General features: G+C 44.1%; 1 protein-coding gene across 2 annotated transcripts in view; it reads left to right on the top strand.

Moving 5' to 3' along the window:
* The window catches only part of LOC117360104 (steroidogenic acute regulatory protein, mitochondrial-like), a 77,888-nt gene that overhangs the window by 32,524 nt on the left and 26,522 nt on the right, over nt 1-18,842 (top strand). For both annotated transcript variants that reach the window (XM_033943773.1, XM_033943774.1), the window contains 2 exons: nt 5,230-5,385; nt 18,572-18,753. In XM_033943773.1, the coding sequence (XP_033799664.1) occupies nt 5,230-5,385; nt 18,572-18,753 (338 nt within the window). The remainder of the gene's footprint in view (nt 1-5,229; nt 5,386-18,571; nt 18,754-18,842) is intronic.

The raw sequence follows: 18,842 nt of genomic DNA, 5'->3' as shown, positions 1-18,842 counted from the left end.
TGCTGTGCTAGGGTTACCAGATTTTCCAAATGGAAAATTCGGACCCATGGCCCCCCGCCCCCAGGCCCACCCAGTTCTGCCGGCCCCATTTCGCTATCACCGCCCCTCGCCCCACCCCCCTCGACCTGCACGAGCAATGAGTGATGTTAGACGGCATTCACGTATGTGCTGGTGTGATGTCACCGCGTTGCATCCGCGCATGCGCGAATGCTGTCCCGATGTTGCTCATTGCTTTTCAGAACCCAGACAAAGTTCCGGGTTTTGAAAAGCCGTCCAGATCCCCGGATATGTCTTGAAAAGGAGGACATGTCCGGGAAAATCCAGACGTCTGGTAACTCTATGCTGCGCAACGACTGCCTGAAGATTTAAGCCTAACACCAAGAGAAGGGTGGGCGGGAGTGCTAAACCCAGTGACTAAGAATTTGGGGGGAGTCCATGGAACCTGTAGTCTCCTCTGTTCTGATGCATATGGGTTTGGAAACAACTAGCATTAGAAATAGCTGGTCACATAAACTAGGATATTCAATATTGTTGCCCGAACATAGGAATAATGCTGATGGCAGCATAAAAAATGCTCACTGCAGCTGGTGACTATCAACCCCTATATTTTTTCATAAAGTAGTCTATATGTCTGCACCTTTAATCAACTCCCTGGCTCTACTTTTAAATTATTTGAGCATTTCTATGATATGTACCGCTTCTCCAAGCTTTATAAAGTCAGGCCCTTAAGTCTCAAACAGATGAAAACTAAAAGTTTGAGCAATGGAGGCAAGGCACAAATAATATTTGAATTATCTGGAAATAAACTGCTTTTGAGAATTTGGTGTAACTATGTTATTGTTTGTGTGTCCACAAATTTTTGTTCCATTGACTTTGGGTAGCGGGTATCCACCTGATATTCAATGCTATTTGACTTGCCAGAAATGGTTCCTGGCCTGCCAAATAGCACATAGCCAACTGACCACTGATATATGTGGGAGATGGCTGACCATCTCCCACTAAATATCCCATTGGCAGACTGGTTGATGATTGGTTATGTCACATGACATTGCTGGTCACCGCCATCATCTCGCTGGCTAAGTTCTTTTTGTCCATTAGAAGTTAGCCAGACAGCTGATGGATATCAGCTTAGTTGGTATGTCTCAGCCCCTGAAACTCAATGCCGGTCGCTAGATACAGTGCAGGCTGTCTCTGCAGTCTGATTATTGGCCCCCCTATGTTTCTATTTTAGCTTCTCTTCTAAGCACAGCAAAAAAAAAAAAAAAGAGAAAAGAATAAAAAAATCCCCCCTCCCATACAACCGCTTACAAGAGACAACCATTTTTTTAAAAGTACCAAAACACATGCAAATTCAGAGTTGCTGCGATTTCTGTACCAGGGATAAATCTCATCGAAATATTTGCTCCCTAAGGGCTCCTTTCACTAAGCTGCTGCAGTAAACACTAGCATGTGCTTACTGCAGCTTAAAAGGGCTTACTGTGCGACATGCTGAAATGGCTCGTGATAAGTTCCAAATATGCACATGAAAACCACACGCTAAAAATTTTTAAAAAAATTTTGTGTGGTGGGGCATGTCTGGGAGCGAAGAGAGAACATTTCTGCGCTAATCAATTAGCACATCTACATTGCTGCATGCCAACTGATTAGTGCAGGATTAGCACATGAGCCTTTCGGCCCTGATTCTCTAAAAGACACCCACTGTTAGTTGCCTAAATTGGCAGCGCCTGCTGATTTACGCATCTGACTTACCCCCCTTTTACAAAACCGTAGTGCGGATTTTAGCGCCAGCTGTGCCGATAACAGCTCCAATGCTCATAGGAATTCTATAAGTGTTGGAGATGTTACCACCGCGGCCGGCGCTAGAAACTGTGCTCTGGTTTTGTAAAAGCGGGGTTAACTTTTTAAATTGCCGTTGTTAATTGAAAACACCATTAAAAGCCAATTTTTAAAAAAATGTATAGCGGTAGCACCTAACTCAGTGAGCACCTACCACCTTGCAGTAGGCATCTACACTAAGGTGTCTACTGGTGCCTATACACCAAATAGGCATGGTTAGAGGCAGAATTTTGGTGTGGGTTTAGGTGCCGGTAGGCATCTAACTTAGGCACCGGTACATTAGGCCAAGGATGCCCTGGCTTAATATACCAGCATCTAAGATTATGATGCCTAATGGCGACTAAGTCAATTTAGGCACTGCTAGGTCCGATTCTACAAATGGCACCTAACTTTGATGGCCATGCTGTTTAGCTAGGTGCCTATTGTGTTAGGTGCCATTTCTAGAATCTAACCCTTATGTAGGGTTACCAAATTTTCCTGAAGGAAAATCTGGACCCATGGCTATGCCTCCAGGCCCGCCCAGTTTCACCCCAGCCCTGCCCCCAGGCAGCATCCGTGCATGCATGGATGCCCTTTCCTGACATGATTTTGTCGGAAAGCTTTTCAAAACTTGGACAAAGAGAACACGTCTGGATAAATCCGGATGTCTGGTAACCCTACCATTACTGCCTATAAAATAGATGTTGGTAAGGACTCGTGCACTAATTTTTGGCAGCCTTAGTGCATGCCTTATCCAAATCTATATTAGAAGACACTTTACTACCTGTATATCTATGTTGCAAATTTGTGTCCTATTAGTTTTGTGTGTAATGGATGTATACCTCTATTGAACACTATGGAGCTCATTTTCAAAGCACTTAGACTGACAAAGTTCCATAAGCCACTATGGCCGAGATTCACTAACCTGCCCGATCCGTGGCCCATCCGAGGCAGGCCGCCAGATTCACAAATGGGGGCGATGCAAAAGAGGGTGATCGGAGGCATGCCCCCCACTGACCGCATGGATCGCTGGAGAGCGATCCTTGATCATGCACAGACCACCTTCTTTGCCTGTTGATGGTCTGCGCATGCTCACCGCAAAGGAAGAGCTGGAAACTTTTTTTTTTTGAGCTGGAAACTTTTGCGAGCCTGTGGTGCTAACCTGTGGGTTGAAAGCGGGGCTGTACTGTGAGTTAAAAACCACGGAGTCGGAGCACAGAGCAGGAGAAGCAGAATTGGGGCAGGAGAAGCAGAATTGTGGCAGAGAGCAGGGTTTTTTCCACAAGCGAATGGTCCTCAGCAGTCACTTGTTTTTTGATCGGCTAGCCCAGTCAGTGTTCCTGAAATTGTTTTGTGAATTGCTACCTTCTTACTTTTGGATGACCTTCCCCTCATTTGCATACGCAGATTGGAATCGGATCGGGAGGAAGGTTAGTGAATCGGGTCAGGGTCGCTAAGTGGTTGGGACTTGATTGGTGGGCTTGGTGAATCTAGCCCTATGTAACTTTGTAAATCATAGAGCTAGATTCACTAAGCCCACCGATCGTGTTTGCGATCGTGTACTGACCTGATTTTCCTCCAACCCTATTCACTAACTTCTGTGCCGATCATCCTCCGATCTGATCTGTGCATGCAAATGAGGAGGAACGGCATGCAAATGTAGGCAGGCAGTGATTCACTAAACAATTTCAGGAACACTGACTGGGCTGGCTGATCCCAAAACAAGCGACTGCTAAGGACCAGTTGCACAAATCGCTGCCGACTCTCCTGCTCCATGCCACCCTGAAATCCCAGCCAATTTCCACCAGCCCTGCTCTCTACCCCGAGTAAAGCATCTCCTGCTATAAGCTGTAGTAATGGAGTGTGGAGTTCTGATAGGGACCTTTGCTGAGCAGGTTTCAGGAGCCAGGGTTGAGGGTTATGCTACTGCCTGGTAACCTGATCATTACAAAAGTATATTTATTTATAAACCTGACAGTAGAAACCAGAATGGCCTAACAAGGGAGAAGCTAAAAGGAGCTGTGGGATTATAAGCTGTCTGCTCCCTGCTCTCTGCTGCGATTCTCCTGCCACGATTCTCCTGCTTGCCGACTTGCTCTCTCTCTTGCCGACTCTTGCTGGCCACCCTGCTCCCTGACTCTCCTGCTTGCTGCCCTTCCCTGCAGCGCGAGCCCGTGGTTTTAACCCGCTTTAAACCCGTGTGTAAAAAAGGAAAATAAAAAAACATGGACATCAAACGCATGCACAGACCATCTACAGGCAAAGAAGATGGTCTGCACATGCGTCAGGATCGCTCTCAAGCGATCCTTGTGGTCGGTGGGGGGGGGGGGGGGGCGTTCTTCCGATCGCCCCATTTGAATACAGACCCATTGTGAATCAGTTGGCCTGCCTCTGATCGGAGTGAATCGGGAAGGTTGGTGAATCTAGCCCTAATTGCGTTGAAAATATGCTTCTGTTAATATCAAATTTAGCTTCAAAACCCTGAAAGGGTATATACTCCAGCAGTGAGACTAACGTCTCTCTAATGAGTCCATAATATTCTCATTGGCCCATTATCAGAAAAGTCGAAAGGAGAAGAAACTCCAAAGGGAGAAAAAAAACTCCTAAGGACAAAAATAATATGGGATACCCTCCACTGCACTCAAAAAGACTAAAAAAATGGCAAACCAGTGTGAAATAGCAAAAGGGCCTTTCATTCAAAAACAAGAAAATAATCACAGTCATTTAGCTGCACTTTCTCTTCATAGCGTTGTACTCCAGTCAAACCGTGGTTATAATTCAAACGGACTGAAGTCACAATCTTAAATTTCTCTTTTCTAAATTCACAATTTCTCAAATTCTCAAGAAATTTTGGCCTAAAGGCCTTGTTTCGCAGGAGCTGCATCAGGAGAAAGAGGAGGGCTGTCAAACTTCATACCACTCTGACCTTGGTGCTTCAACCTTAGTGCATGGCCAGTAATTTGGAAAATGGGCCATTTTCCTCCTGCAGCAAAAATGGCAGTGCATGGGAAAGACCCACATAAGGGCATTCTATGGCCACGTTTTACCATTTCTTTTTAAAAGGACCCCTAAAATTGCAGGAGAAGCACTCCTTTTAAGATTTACATATCAATGAACATGGATTGTCATGCTCTGGAAAATCATTCAAAGCAATACTGAAGGTCTATTTAGAATTTTGAAATAGCAGGATATCCCCAGACAATTTTCTAATGAAGGGAAAAGCATTTGGAAAAAAAACCATAGCACAAGAAAGCCTGTGTGCAAATACTGCTCAGAGAATGTTCTGAAAGGCTTAAATATGGCCTTTATTGTATTAATACTTTTTCCACTATATTGTCTGAAATGTAAAATTCATACACTGAAAAATACATTTAACTTGCATTCAGTTTGCAACACTACTGTTTTAATATCTAGGAAAATGGCATCTCAGTGCAGAGTACATTTCTTCCTAAGCTGGGCAAAGTCTTCAGAGCAGAGGCTGTTGTGGATTTTCCAGCAGACCAGTTACATAGCCACCTGTTTGACAAAATGGAAGAAATGAATGATTGGAATCATGTCAGCCATGTGGAGGTAGGCAGGCTCTAAGGGGCCCTTTTACTAAAGTGTGTTAAGCTTTTGCACTTCCTGTGCGCTTGTTGCAAACACTAGCATACAATGATTGCTGCAGTTGTCTGGGTCTCGCCACTTCTGAGTATGTAGAACCGACGTTTCAGCCATCAAGCCATCATGCCTTCTTCAGGGTGTGCTATGAGGCCTGCAGTTTGTCTTTATATATAGTGAGTCCTCCAACCTGATTGGCTGGGGCTTGAGGTAATTGAGGTAGGAAAGTCTGCTGGTCCTGAATTTGAATTTTGGTGGGAAAGTCTGCTGGTTTTTTCCTTCCACAATTCACATTTGTGACCAACAAACTTTCTCGCCATAATTCAGATTTTTGAACAGCATACATTCCCGCCACAATTCAAAATCAGGACCAGTGGACTTTCCTGCCTCATGCCCTAGCCAATCAGGTTGGAGGACCCACTATACATAAAAACAAACTACAGACCTCATAGCAATCCCAGAAGAAAGCTACAGAGCATGATGACTGAAACGTCAATTCTATCTTCCCAGCGTGACCTGGACAACTGCAACAATCATGATGCCAGCCATGGAAGCCTAAGAGACCAATAGTATACAATATATGCAAAACCTGTTGTGGTGGTAAATACAGGGGACATGTCCTGCTTTACTGTACATCTGATTCCTTTTCCTGATACTCACCTACACATCCAAACCCCCTCCCCACGCCCCTACACATCAGATCTGTTCAGTCCCCCCTAAATTGCCATACTCTGCTTTGTCCGATCTCCCTCCTTGTCCACCAACTCTGCTTCCCCATATGTTAGCCCCGCCCCCAGATTCTGCCCTTCTCTATCCCACCCCCAGAGCCTACCCTGCTGAGAGTGATACTCCTCTGCTCCTGCCTAGGATCCAAAATGGCCACCATGACCCTAGAGCAGTGATCTCAAACTCAAACTCTTTGCAGGGACACATTTTGGATTTGTAGGTACTTGGAGGGCCTCAGAAAAAAATAGTTAATGTCTTATTAAAGAAATGACAATTTTGCATGAGGTAAAACTTTTTATAGTTTATAAATCTTTCCTTTTGGCTTAAGTCTTAATAATAATAATATTGTAATTTATAGCTAAAGAGACATATGATCAAGAAAATGTTTTATTTTACTTTTGTGATTATGATAAACATACTGAAGGCCTCAAAATAGTACCTGGCGGGCTGCAAGTTTGAGACCACTGCCCTAGAGGTAGGGTTGTGATACTACTGCTACTATTTGAATATTGTATTTTTCCCTCCCCCCCCCACCATTATGTTCTCAAGATTATATTTTTCAGTCTGATGTATTGTTTTTATTTTTACTCCCTTTATTTTTTAAACTTTGTTTTTAACCTTTTGTAATCCTCCTAGACGTAATGATAGGCAGGATATCAAATATATAATAAACTTGAAACTTCATATAAGGAAGGGAGACTGGATATGTGTGTGTGTGGGTATCAGGAGATAAAATTACAAAGTGATCAGATGTATGTGGGTATTTGGGGAGGGGGATCAAATGTTTGGGAGGGTATGAAAGATGTCAGGGGGATTGGATAGAGGGGAGGAATCTGCCTTAGCATGCCTAGGTACCACTAGCCATGATTCTATAAAGGACGCCTAGTGATTGATTGACAACTATATGGAGCAGTGTCTAGAATTTAGGCAGCATTTATAGAATCAGCGCCTTATTGCTCGGTACTGCTCTGAGCATCACCACCACTCCTCCATACCACCTTGTCACGCCTATACACATGTTAAAAACCCATGCTAGCAGTTTAAACATGCCATTACCGTGTTTAAGCAGCTAGTATGAGGTTTTAACATGCATTAGATGCTAGCATGGGTCTGTGCTAATGTATGGTGTAATTAAGGTGACCATACGTCCCATTTTGAATGGGACTGTCCCTTTTTCAGGTCCCCTGTCCCGTTGTCCCCATGCACAGCTTCAGGACGCTGAAATGTCCCGTTTTCAGAGACGGCATCCGGCATCCCGAAGCTGTGTGTGGGGACAACGGGACAGGAGATCACAGGAGAATGGGCTGTCTCCCTGCCCCAGGACTGGTGTTAGGCGGGGGAGCAAAAAGGGCAGCTTCCCCCCGATTGGCTGGTGAGGTCAGCTTCCCTCCCTTACTACTCTCTCGCCTGCAAGCAAACTGAACTCAGTGCTGGCTTCCCTTCGCATCTGAAACAGGAAATTACATCATTCCTGTTTCGGCAGAGTAGGGAAGCCAGTGTGTAGGCCCAGTAGGCACGTGTCTGCCAGGAGGGCCCGCTGACGACGCTGTGAACTCCCTCCTCTCCCTTTCGCCTCCCGTGGCATGTCTACCCAGTCTGGTTGAAAGAGCTATGCTGCGCAGCACGTCGGAGCAGTCGTACGAGTTTTGGCAGGAAGCCCATCTTGGAACAGCGTCCTTGTTGCTGGGCTTCCTCGGGTACAGGCCCTTGGCTGTGTCAGTGGAGGCTCTCTGAGTCCGTCCAGAGGGGGAGTGCCTCTATTTGGCGGTAGCCCTGCCTTCCCTCCATGTCAGTGTCGGTACGGGAGGCAGCGTCGTTGTAGTCAGTGTGTGCTCCATCCGGGGCATTGGAATGGAGGCGATCATATTCACGTTTTTCCCCCACTTTCCACCGTCAGCCGGGCGGTCAGCCGTGAAAGAGGTAGCATTTGGTCTGGCGTTGGGGGAAGTTCTGCACTAGCTCACTGGTCTTGTCGGGCCTGTCACATCCTTTCCGCCAGTGCAAAAACAAAATAAATACCAGCAGCATGCATTATTTTGGTGCATGGGGGGAGGGGAGTAATCTCGGTTTGATCTTGGCATGGCCTTCCCTCTTGGTTCTTGTGGCAGGGGAAGATGTGCTCCTTTACTGACCTCAATCTTTTCCTTCTTGGGGTAGATGATGGAAGTGGGGACTGGAAAAGGGGGCAGATGGAAGTGGGGAAAACTTAAGGGAGAGAGAGAAAGGGGCAGATGATGGAAGTGGGGAGAACTGAAGGGGGCAGATGGAAGTGAGGGGGAACTTAAGGGAGAGAGAGAGAAAGGGGCAGATGATGGAAGTGGGGAGAACTGAAGGGGGCAGATGATGGAAGTGGGGAGAACTTGTGCCATCAGTGTCAGGCGCATGTGGGAGGGCAGCAGCAGCAGTGAGGAGGTGAGGGGCCCTCACCTCCTCATCACTGCTGCTGCTTTCCCACATGCTGGATGGGGGGGGAAGAAGATAGTGGAGGGGTGAAGGAAAGGGGTGGCAAGCTGTGAGTAGACACAGTGAAAAGAGGGAAACAGGACTGAATAGTAAGAAAGAATTTAGACAGAGGCAGAAAATAAATTGAGAAGGTAGAACAGGAGGAAGGGAGCGGAGAGAGAGATGCCTGAGCAGGGGGGGAAGGGGAGGAGACAGATACCAGACCTGGGAGGAGGAAAAGAGGAAGGAGACAGATACCAGATCTGAGGGGAGAAAAGGAGGAGAGAGATATGCTAAAATCTGCTGGGAGGGAAGGAGGGAGGGGGGGGGTTGTAAGCAGATTAGAAAGACTAGAGAAAGGCCTGGACCAAAGGGGAAAGACAGGAAGCAGATGCAGGACTATGGGAGGTTCAGACAGAGGGGGAGAGACCCTGGGGAAGAACAGGGAGATTTAAGATCATAACAGAGGAGGGAGAGAGAGGGAGACCTGGAACAAAGGTACAAATGAGAACCGACACTGAATCTTGGGAGGGTAACAGAGGGAAAAGAGAGAGACCTGGACCCAAAGGGGATGGGACTGGATTGTGAAAGAAATGTTGGATGCGAAAGAAAGAAAGATTGGATGTACAGTCAGAAGGAAGTGCAACCAGAGACTCATGAAATCACCAGACAACAAAGGTAGGAAAAATGATTTTATTTAAATTTAGTGATCAAAATGTGTCCATTTTGAGAATTTATATCTGATGTCTATATTTTGCACTATATTTTTCTAGTTACTAATGTGACATTGCATATTTTTGAAAAACCTCTGAAACTCGTAAATGATAATTAACATTTTCTCTGTGTACAGTGTGCTTTGTGTTTTATTTTTAATTTTATGTTTTTCCATTATGAATTAATAAGATATTGTGTGTACATGAAAAATAAATGGATGAAATTGGGGGTGGGGGTGGGGCTAGGGTGGGAATGGGGCAGGGATGAATATTAATAGATGTCCTGTTTTGATGAAAAAAATAAATGGTCACGTTAGGGATGGAGGGTGTTCCTTGGTGGAGGGGGGGGGGGGGGCTTGGTTTCTGTAGGTCTCCGTGAAGGAATAACACGATAGATCTGACTGTTCCTGCTCATTTCTACTGTTTGCTGTTGTTGTTTGATGTTGGTATTGACTGTATTTTTAAATCACAAAACTCAATAAATATGATAAAAAAAAAGAAAAAAAAAGTGCTGAATCCCAGTGGAGGTGGGGGTAGGAGAAAGGAAGGGAAAGGGGAAGAAGATGCCAGACCTCTGTGGGAAGAAAGATGGGGAGGAAAGGGGAAGGACAGAGAGAGGGAGGAGATGGAGCACATGGATGGAGAGGAGGGAGGAGGAAATGGTGCAGAGGGATGGAGAGGAGGGGAAGACATGGAAAGGTAGACAGATTGAGAAGAAAACAGAAAAAAATGGAAGAAAGTTGAATGTTAAAAGTTAATGCCAAAGATGGATATAGATATAATGGGAGACTGACTATATAATAAAGAAACTACCAGTGTGGAGAAAATGAATAACTCATTAGCTGTACGCTCAGAGAAATGAAACTCTGAAGAGGGGGTGAGAACCTCCTCTTGGGGTAAGAGTTTACCATCCAATCATTGCATATGTTTCATGAAAAAACACTCTCTGAACACTGGTAAAACATGTATTGATAATTAGACTTGCTTGTAAGGCTGGCGTAAGTATTCAAATTTCTTATGCCACAAATCTCACTGGATTGCTAGTTTGGAACACTTATCTTGTAAGTATAGCTCTCAGGGGTCTCAACGCGGCCCCGTTTCGTGTTCTGCTTCAGGAGACCCAGAAACACTTAATTGAACGATGTACTCATTGAGACTCTGTACAACAGTAACAGCTTTCCATGAGAAAATCTAAAATACAAAAATTTAAATCAGAACCACACAAACCGTAGAAAAATATACTTAAATAGTCTATGCTGTGGGAAAAGTTAATGTCTTATTGGCAAAGATGAGGCGGGAAACACAAGAAAATTCAAAAAAGTACATACAATGATATCAAATCAGAACCATGGACAAATCCCTGCGGAGTTCCACAAGGATCACCTCTCTCACCTACGCTCTTCAACCTCTTTATCTCCTCCCTAGGAGCCACTTTAGATACCCTAGATGTCACATCTTTCAGCTATGCTGATGACATCACCATAATCCTCCCATTCGACCCATCAGAGACCACCACCACAACAAAGCTAGAAACAACCTTAGACACAGTAGAAAAATGGATGATGGATCACAAACTAAAACTAAATTCTGAAAAAACAAAATTCCTTTTGCTCGACAAAGCCCAAACTCCTACCATCACTGAACTGAAAATCAAAAATACCAAATACCCAATACAACCCGAACTAAAACTCCTAGGAGTTACGATAGACAGATGTTGCACAATGCAGCCCCAGATCAACAAAACAACCCAGAAAGCTTTTCTAACCATGAGAAATCTCCGTAAAATCAGAAAATTCTTTGACCAAGCACAATTTAGACTAATCGTCCAATCCCTAGTCTTAGGTCTGCTGGATTATTGCAACTCCCTATATCTTCCTTGTCCAGCCACTATGATAAAACAACTCCAGACCATACAAAACACCGCCCTCAGATTGATCTACTCACTCAAAAAATAAGATCACATAACAACTGCCTTCTTAGACTCTCACTGGCTACCCATACAAGCACGAATCCAATTCAAATTCTACTGCCTGATATTCAAAGCATTACACGGCTCTTCCCCCTCCTATCTAAATAACCGCTTAAACCAAATCTCCACCTCAAGACACAGAAGAACCTCGAACCCTTTCGCCTTCCCCCCACTCAAAGGCACACAACGCAAGAAAATGTTTGACAACCTTCTAGCAACACAAGCAGCAAAAATCAATCATTCCATCTCCAATCTTATGACAATATCAGACAACTTCAAAACATTCAGAAAAGAAATCAAAACCCTGCTTTTCAAAAAATTAATCCAAATATCTTAACCCCTCCTCTTTTACCTCCAGAAGATTCACCTACCTTCAGATAACCTTCCCCCAAATTACCCACCTTAACACCTTCCAATTAAACAAATACCATAAATAGATTATAACCTACCCTCTCTAACTGAATTCCATATGTATTTTTCATACAGTTCTTCACTGTCAGTTTAATTTCCATCCTATAAATTCACATAGAATTTTTCTTTTTTCAACCATCTTTATTTTCTCTTCTTTATTAATTTCCAGGTACTTTAGTTAGATTGTGAGCCTTCGGGACAGTAAGGGAATTTTTTAAGTACCTTCTTACTTCTCATTTATAATCTTAATGTATATTTTCTTCAAACCGCTTAGAACCTAACGGATGTAGCGGTATATAAGAAATAAATTACATTACTTTACATTACATACCAATTGCAAACTTCCAAAGTTCCAAGCAACAGAGAGCCCTGCCTGCCTCACCCGATTTAAAGCAAAGGGGAGGGAGAAGGAGGGGAGCTCTGTATGCAAACATGATGACATCATAACGTGAAAAAAGTTACAGCTATGGGTGAACAACTGTCACTGTAAATAAAGATGATTGAAAAGATGAAAAAACTGTAAAAAATGAAAAAATGTAAAAAGATATTTGTGAAAAGTCCCAAACACATCAGAGAAAAGCCACCCATTCTATTTCATTGTTAAGTCCTTGAGGGTGCAAAGTATTAAGTTCGTGTATCCATTTCTGTTCCTTTCGCCAGAGTAGCTTAGCTGTGTCACCACCTCTCGTGGTAACAATGGTGTCTAATACTGAGAATTTCAAATCTGCTAAAACATGCCAGTGTTGAAGCCAGTGAAGAACCAACGGGGCTTCTTGTATGCCTGACTTAATTCTGCTGATGTGCTCAACAATCCGAGTTTTGACACTGCGGGTGGTGCAGCCCACATACAGTAGGCTGCACGGACATTGAATTACGTAAACCACTTGTTTAGAGTTGCAGTCCGAAGCCCTCAGCGTGTGTTTTCTCTTTATGTGAACATTCATCTCTTGCAGGGAAACACTGTATTGGCATATTTTGCAATGCCCACACGGGTGATGACCACCCGCGGTGGCAGGGACTTCATTAGAGGGACTGATGAACTGAGAGTGAACCAATCTCTGTTTCAAATTCTGATTCCTAGAAAATGCAAAACGAGGAAGTTCTTGAAATTCCTGATGTATCTGTAAAATGTGCCAATGTTGTTTGATGATCCGTTTAATTTGAAACGCTAAGTGTGAATATGGTAACACACACACTAAAGACTGTTCATTAGATTTAGGATGGGATTCTAACAACAACTCACGGTTGGCATATAGCCCCCTTTTGTAGGCTTTTCAAATAACTGTAGTGGGATACCCCTTCTCCCGGAACCTCTCTTTCATAGCTTCTGATTTGGCAATATAATCCTTCACAGAGGTGCAGAGCCTACGAAGCCTCAGAAACTGCCCTGCTGGGATGTTATCCCGCAAGTGCCTGGGATGAAAGCTATCATACTGTAGGAGGTTGTTCCGATCAGTTGGCTTGCGGTATATGCTAGTTTGGAACCTTCCATCCACCATAAAAATGTTGATGTCCAGGAATGGCACTTGATAACAATCCTTGGTCATGGTAAACTTTAAATTGACATCACAGTTATTGAGCCATATTAGGAACTGATCTAATTCTCCTGCAGTACCCATCCATATGCCCAAAATGTCATCAATATATCGCTTCCAGAACAGGAGATTTTGCCAATATATTGATGGATATAAAAACATCTGCTCAAACTTAGAAACATATAGGCAGGCTATGGATGGGGCCATTTTGGCTCCCATGGCTGTATCCTTAACTTGCTTGTAAAAGGTATCTCCAAATTGAAAATAGTTCATACCTAAGGCGATAGAGGCTAGTTTCACAAGGAAGGTAATCCTGTTACCAGAGATGGCCAGCGCTTGTAATTCAGATCTAACAATATCTATTGCCTCACGTTGAGGTATGTTCGTATACAAAGCTGTGATGTCCAAGGTAAAAATCGTAGCGCTATTAGGGATGTTATCAAATGTGGCCAATAATTTTATCATGCTAGCAGAGTCCAAAACATATGAAGGCGCTAAAGGAACACGATCTTTAAGGTATGAGTCCAGTATGGACGAGAGAGGTTCCAAAACAGACCCTATGCCTGAAACAATCGGTCTGCCTGGTGGGTTAGTAAGGGATTTATGAATTTTGGGAACAAAATATATGACTGGAAACTTGGGATACTTGCATGACAGGAACCTATATTCTCTCTCACTAATAATCCCCTTCTCCAAACCTTGAACCAAACAGTGGGAAATGACATCCTGAATATCCTCAGTGGGATCTTGATGCAACACCTCATAGTATGTGGTGTCTGTGAGTTGGCGAGAGGCTTCCGCAACATACTGGTCTGAATCTAAGATAACTATTCCTCCCCCCTTATCCGCTGGGCGGATAACAATGCTGCTATCCGAGGCTAAAGATTGTAAAGCCTCATGCTGTCTGCGGGAGAGGTTAAGGCGCAAGGGGAATTGTTGATGTTCTAAAATCCCCACTTCCTTCAAAATAAGATTTTCAAATGCCTGTATGTGAGGGTCAACGGTGCCTGGGGGACACCATGTAGATTTCACCTGTAGCTTCAGCTGGTCAGAGACCTCAGGGTCAACTATGATGTTATCCTGACTACCCGACTCTTCCTTTTGAAAATAATTTTTAAGTTTACATTTCCTAATAAACTTAAATAATGCTATTCGGGTGTCAAAAGGTTGATAGTTGCTTGAAGGAACAAACGAAAGCCCCTTATCTAACACTGATGTTTCAACTGGGGTAAGGGTCCTGTGAGAGAGATTAAAAATATTAGATGTTAAGGCTGGTTTCTTGTTTGTCTGGGTCTGAGAGGCCTCTTTGTGTTTGGTTTTGGACCCCCTTGAAAATGGATATTGGGACCTGCTGAGGTAGCTTTCTGCTGTCTTTTGTCATCGTCAGAGGAATCCGATGATGTGTGTGTGTATGTGGGGCGACTGGCACGCTTAGAAGAACGGGATTTGTCCATCCATGCATAGACAAAACCCTTGGTATAGTCTAATTCATCGTGGCGCAGTTTTTTAATTTTAGTTTTCCTAAGATCCTCCCTGAACCCTTCTATCTTGGTGTTAAATTCTTGCAGAGACTTGTTGTATTCATCTGTAGCCAAACTGCTCTCTAAGCATTCCTTAGCTATTTGAAATTCACTATTATACGATTGTATTTCTGTTTTAGTGGTTTCTATAACTAGAAGCATTAGGTCAAGGGAGCATTTGTTCAGAATGGCGTTCCATTTGTCTAAAAATGCTGCATTGTCTAAAAATAGCCTGGGTTCAGTGCGCATCCGGAGTCCCTGCGGGATTCTCTTTAAGCGGCAGTATTCTGCTAGCGTGGCTGCATGTAATTCTGCCCGCACTATTAGATCAGTTCCTAATATGGCTCAATAACTGTGATGTCAATTTAAAGTTTACCATGACCAAGGATTGTTATCAAGTGCCATTCCTGGACATCAACATTTTTATGGTGGATGGAAGGTTCCAAACTAGCATATACCGCAAGCCAACTGATCGGAACAACCTCCTACAGTATGATAGCTTTCATCCCAGGCACTTGCGGGATAACATCCCAGCAGGGCAGTTTCTGAGGCTTCGTAGGCTCTGCACCTCTGTGAAGGATTATATTGCCAAATCAGAAGCTATGAAAGAGAAGTTCCGGGAGAAGGGGTATCCCACTACAGTTATTCGAAAAGCCTACAAAAGGGGGCTATATGCCAACCGTGAGTTGTTGTTAGAATCCCATCCTAAATCTAATGAACAGTCTTTAGTGTGTGTGTTACCATATTCACACTTAGCGTTTCAAATTAAACGGATCATCAAACAACATTGGCACATTTTACAGATACATCAGGAATTTCAAGAACTTCCTCGTTTTGTATTTTCTAGGAATCAAAATTTGAAACAGAGATTGGTTCACTCTCAGTTCATCAGTCCCTCTAATGAAGTCCCTGCCACCGCAGGTGGTCATCACCCGTGTGAGCATTGCAAAATATGCCAATACAGTGTTTCCCTGCAAGAGATGAATGTTCACATAAAGAGAAAACACACGCTGAGGGCTTCGGACTGCAACTCTAAACAAGTGGTTTACGTAATTCAATGTCCGTGCAGCCTACTGTATGTGGGCTGCACCACCCGCAGTGTCAAAACTCGGATTGTTGAGCACATCAGCAGAATTAAGTCAGGCATACAAGAAGCCCCGTTGGTTCTTCACTGGCTTCAACACCGGCATGTTTTAGCAGATTTGAAATTCTCAGTATTAGACACCATTGTTACCACGAGAGGTGGTGACACAGCTAAGCTACTCTGGCGAAAGGAACAGAAATGGATACACGAACTTAATACTTTGCACCCTCAAGGACTTAACAATGAAATAGAATGGGTGGCTTTTCTCTGATGTGTTTGGGACTTTTCACAAATATCTTTTTACATTTTTTCATTTTTTACAGTTTTTTCATCTTTTCAATCATCTTTATTTACAGTGACAGTTGTTCACCCACAGCTGTAACTTTTTTCACGTTATGATGTCATCACGTTTGCATACAGAGCTCCCCTCCCCCTCCCTCCCCTTTGCTTTAAATCGGGTGAGGCAGGCTCTCTGTTGCTTGGAACTTTGGAAGTTTGCAATTGGTATGTACTTTTTTGAATTTTCTTGTGTTTCCCGCCTCATCTTTGCCAATAAGACATTAACTTTTCCCACAGCGTAGACTATTTAAGTATATTTTTCTACGGTTTGTGTGGTTCTGATTTAAATTTTTGTATTTTAGATTTTCTCATGGAAAGCTGTTACTGTTGTACAGAGTCTCAATGAGTACATCGTTCAATTAAGTGTTTCTGGGTCTCCTGAAGCAGAACACGAAACGGGGCCGCGTTGAGACCCCTGAGAGCTATACTTACAAGATAAGTGTTCCAAACTAGCAATCCAGTGAGATTTGTGGCATAAGAAATTTGAATATTTACGCCAGCCTTACAAGCAAGTCTAATTATCAATACATGTTTTACCAGTGTTCAGAGAGTGTTTTTTCATGAAACATATGCAATGATTGGATGGTAAACTCTTACCCCAAGAGGAGGTTCTCAACCCCTCTTCAGAGTTTCATTTCTCTGAGCGTACAGCTAATGAGTTATTCATTTTCTCCACACTGGTAGTTTCTTTATTATATAGTCTGTCTCCCATTATATACATAGCCTTTTACTGACTATTGTTTATAGACAGTCCCTGTAATTTGCTATAACAAAGATGGATATAGAGCAGAACGTGAAGGAGAGAAAAACAGCAAATGGAGAGGAGAGTAAAATCAGCTAGCGGCTCTGCGCGGACAGAAGCAACCTTCCTTCGCTCCTGCCCATGCAGAGCTGCTAGCTGATTGGCTGCTGCGAGTTCTAGCAGTCCCACGAGAACTCATGGCAGCTAATTAGAACATAAGAACATAAGCAGTGCCTCCGCCGGGTCAGACCATAGGTCCATCCTGCCCAGCAGTCCGCTCCCGCGGCGGCCCAAACAGGTCACGACATGTCTGAATCACCAGAAGGGGCTCCCTTGCCACCTTGGTTTCTCATTGAAGTCCTATCTTCCCATCGAAGTCCTAACCCTCCGGTCTTGCACATGCACGACCTGATTGGGTTTCTATACTTATTACCTGGTTAGCTTTCTATACTTGTGTTACATCCCAGCACCTCTCTCAGTATCCCACGATCCCTTTATCCCTCAGAAATCCGTCCAATCCCTGTTCGAATCCCTGTACCGTACTCTGCCTGATCACTTCCTCCGGTAGCGCATTCCAAGTGTCCACGACCCTTTGTTTGAAAAAAAACTTCCTTGCATTTGTTTTGAACCTATCTCCCTTCAGTTTCTCCAAATACCCCCTTGTACCTGTTGTCCCCTTCAGCCTGAAGAATCTGTCCCTATCCACCCTCTCTATGCCCCTCATGATCTTGAAGGTCTCTATCATATCTCCCCTGAGCCTCCTTTTTTCCAGAGAGAAGAGCCCCAGCCTATCCAACCTCTCGGCGTATGGGCAGTGTTCCAGCCCTCTTACCAGTTTCGTTGCTCTCCTTTGGACTCTCTCAAGTACTGCCATGTCCTTCTTGAGGTACGGCGACCAATATTGAACGCAGTATACCAGATGTGGACGCACCATCGCTCGATACAATGGCATGATGACTTCCCGCGTCCTAGTTGTTATTCCCCTCTTTATGATGCCCAGCATCCTGTTGGCTTTTTTTGAGGCTGCTGCGCACTGTGCAGATGGCTTCAGTGATGCATCCACCAGCACACCCAAGTCTCTCTCAAGAGACTAATGGTTCTACATGGGCAGGAATGAAGGAAGGTTGCTGCTGCCGTGATTCACCGCTGGACCACCAGGGATACTTAAGTTACGTGAGGGAAGTGGTAGGGAGATAAAAAAATAATTAGAATCGGGCTGGGAGAAGAGACGGGATCCCTCCAGTCCCAGCCACCGCTGGACCACTAGAAATACTTAAGATATGTTGGGGAGGCAGAAGGGTGATAAAAATAATTAGAATGGGGAGGCGGGAGGGATCCCTCCTGTCCCGGTCACCGCTGGACCACCAGGTCTCATGGGAGGCACAGCAGAGGTCTGCAAACAGGTTCGGGGTGGGGGGGCACTGCTAACCCAAATATAAACCAAGACCCCCATTTTTGGGTCTTTTTGGCCAAAAAATCTCTGTTTATATTCAAGTATATATGGCATTCTGGTAGGAATGAGCACCGAGAAGCATTACTGGCATCAGGGCCTCAAGTAGGAAGGTATTTGTTGGCTCTCCATCAGTCCTTGTGGACCCAAAACATCCCTCGCTTAAAAATTAATGAAGACTACTGTTTAGAGTGTTTGTTTGTGTTTTGTTTATGTTTTATTAAGGTCTTGCAACGAATTGGAAAAGACACTCTTGTAACCCATGAAATTGCACAATCCCCTGGGAACCTGATCGATCAAAGGGACTTTGTCAGTGTCCACCACTCCAAGAGACGGGGATCAACTATCTATGTGGTTGGCACAGCAACCTACTCTGATCTCATGCCTCCTCAAAAGGGATTGATCAGGTAACTCTTCCCTTTACAATACACAATGAAATGCTTCCCAGTGTTCTTGTAGTAAATATGGTTGGGTAGATATTCAAAGGGGTTTAAAC

Source organism: Geotrypetes seraphini, chromosome 4 (assembly GCF_902459505.1).
Source record: "Geotrypetes seraphini chromosome 4, aGeoSer1.1, whole genome shotgun sequence".
NCBI classification, from domain to species: Eukaryota; Metazoa; Chordata; class Amphibia; order Gymnophiona; family Dermophiidae; genus Geotrypetes; species Geotrypetes seraphini.
This window is presented reverse-complemented; position numbering and strand designations above follow the sequence as displayed.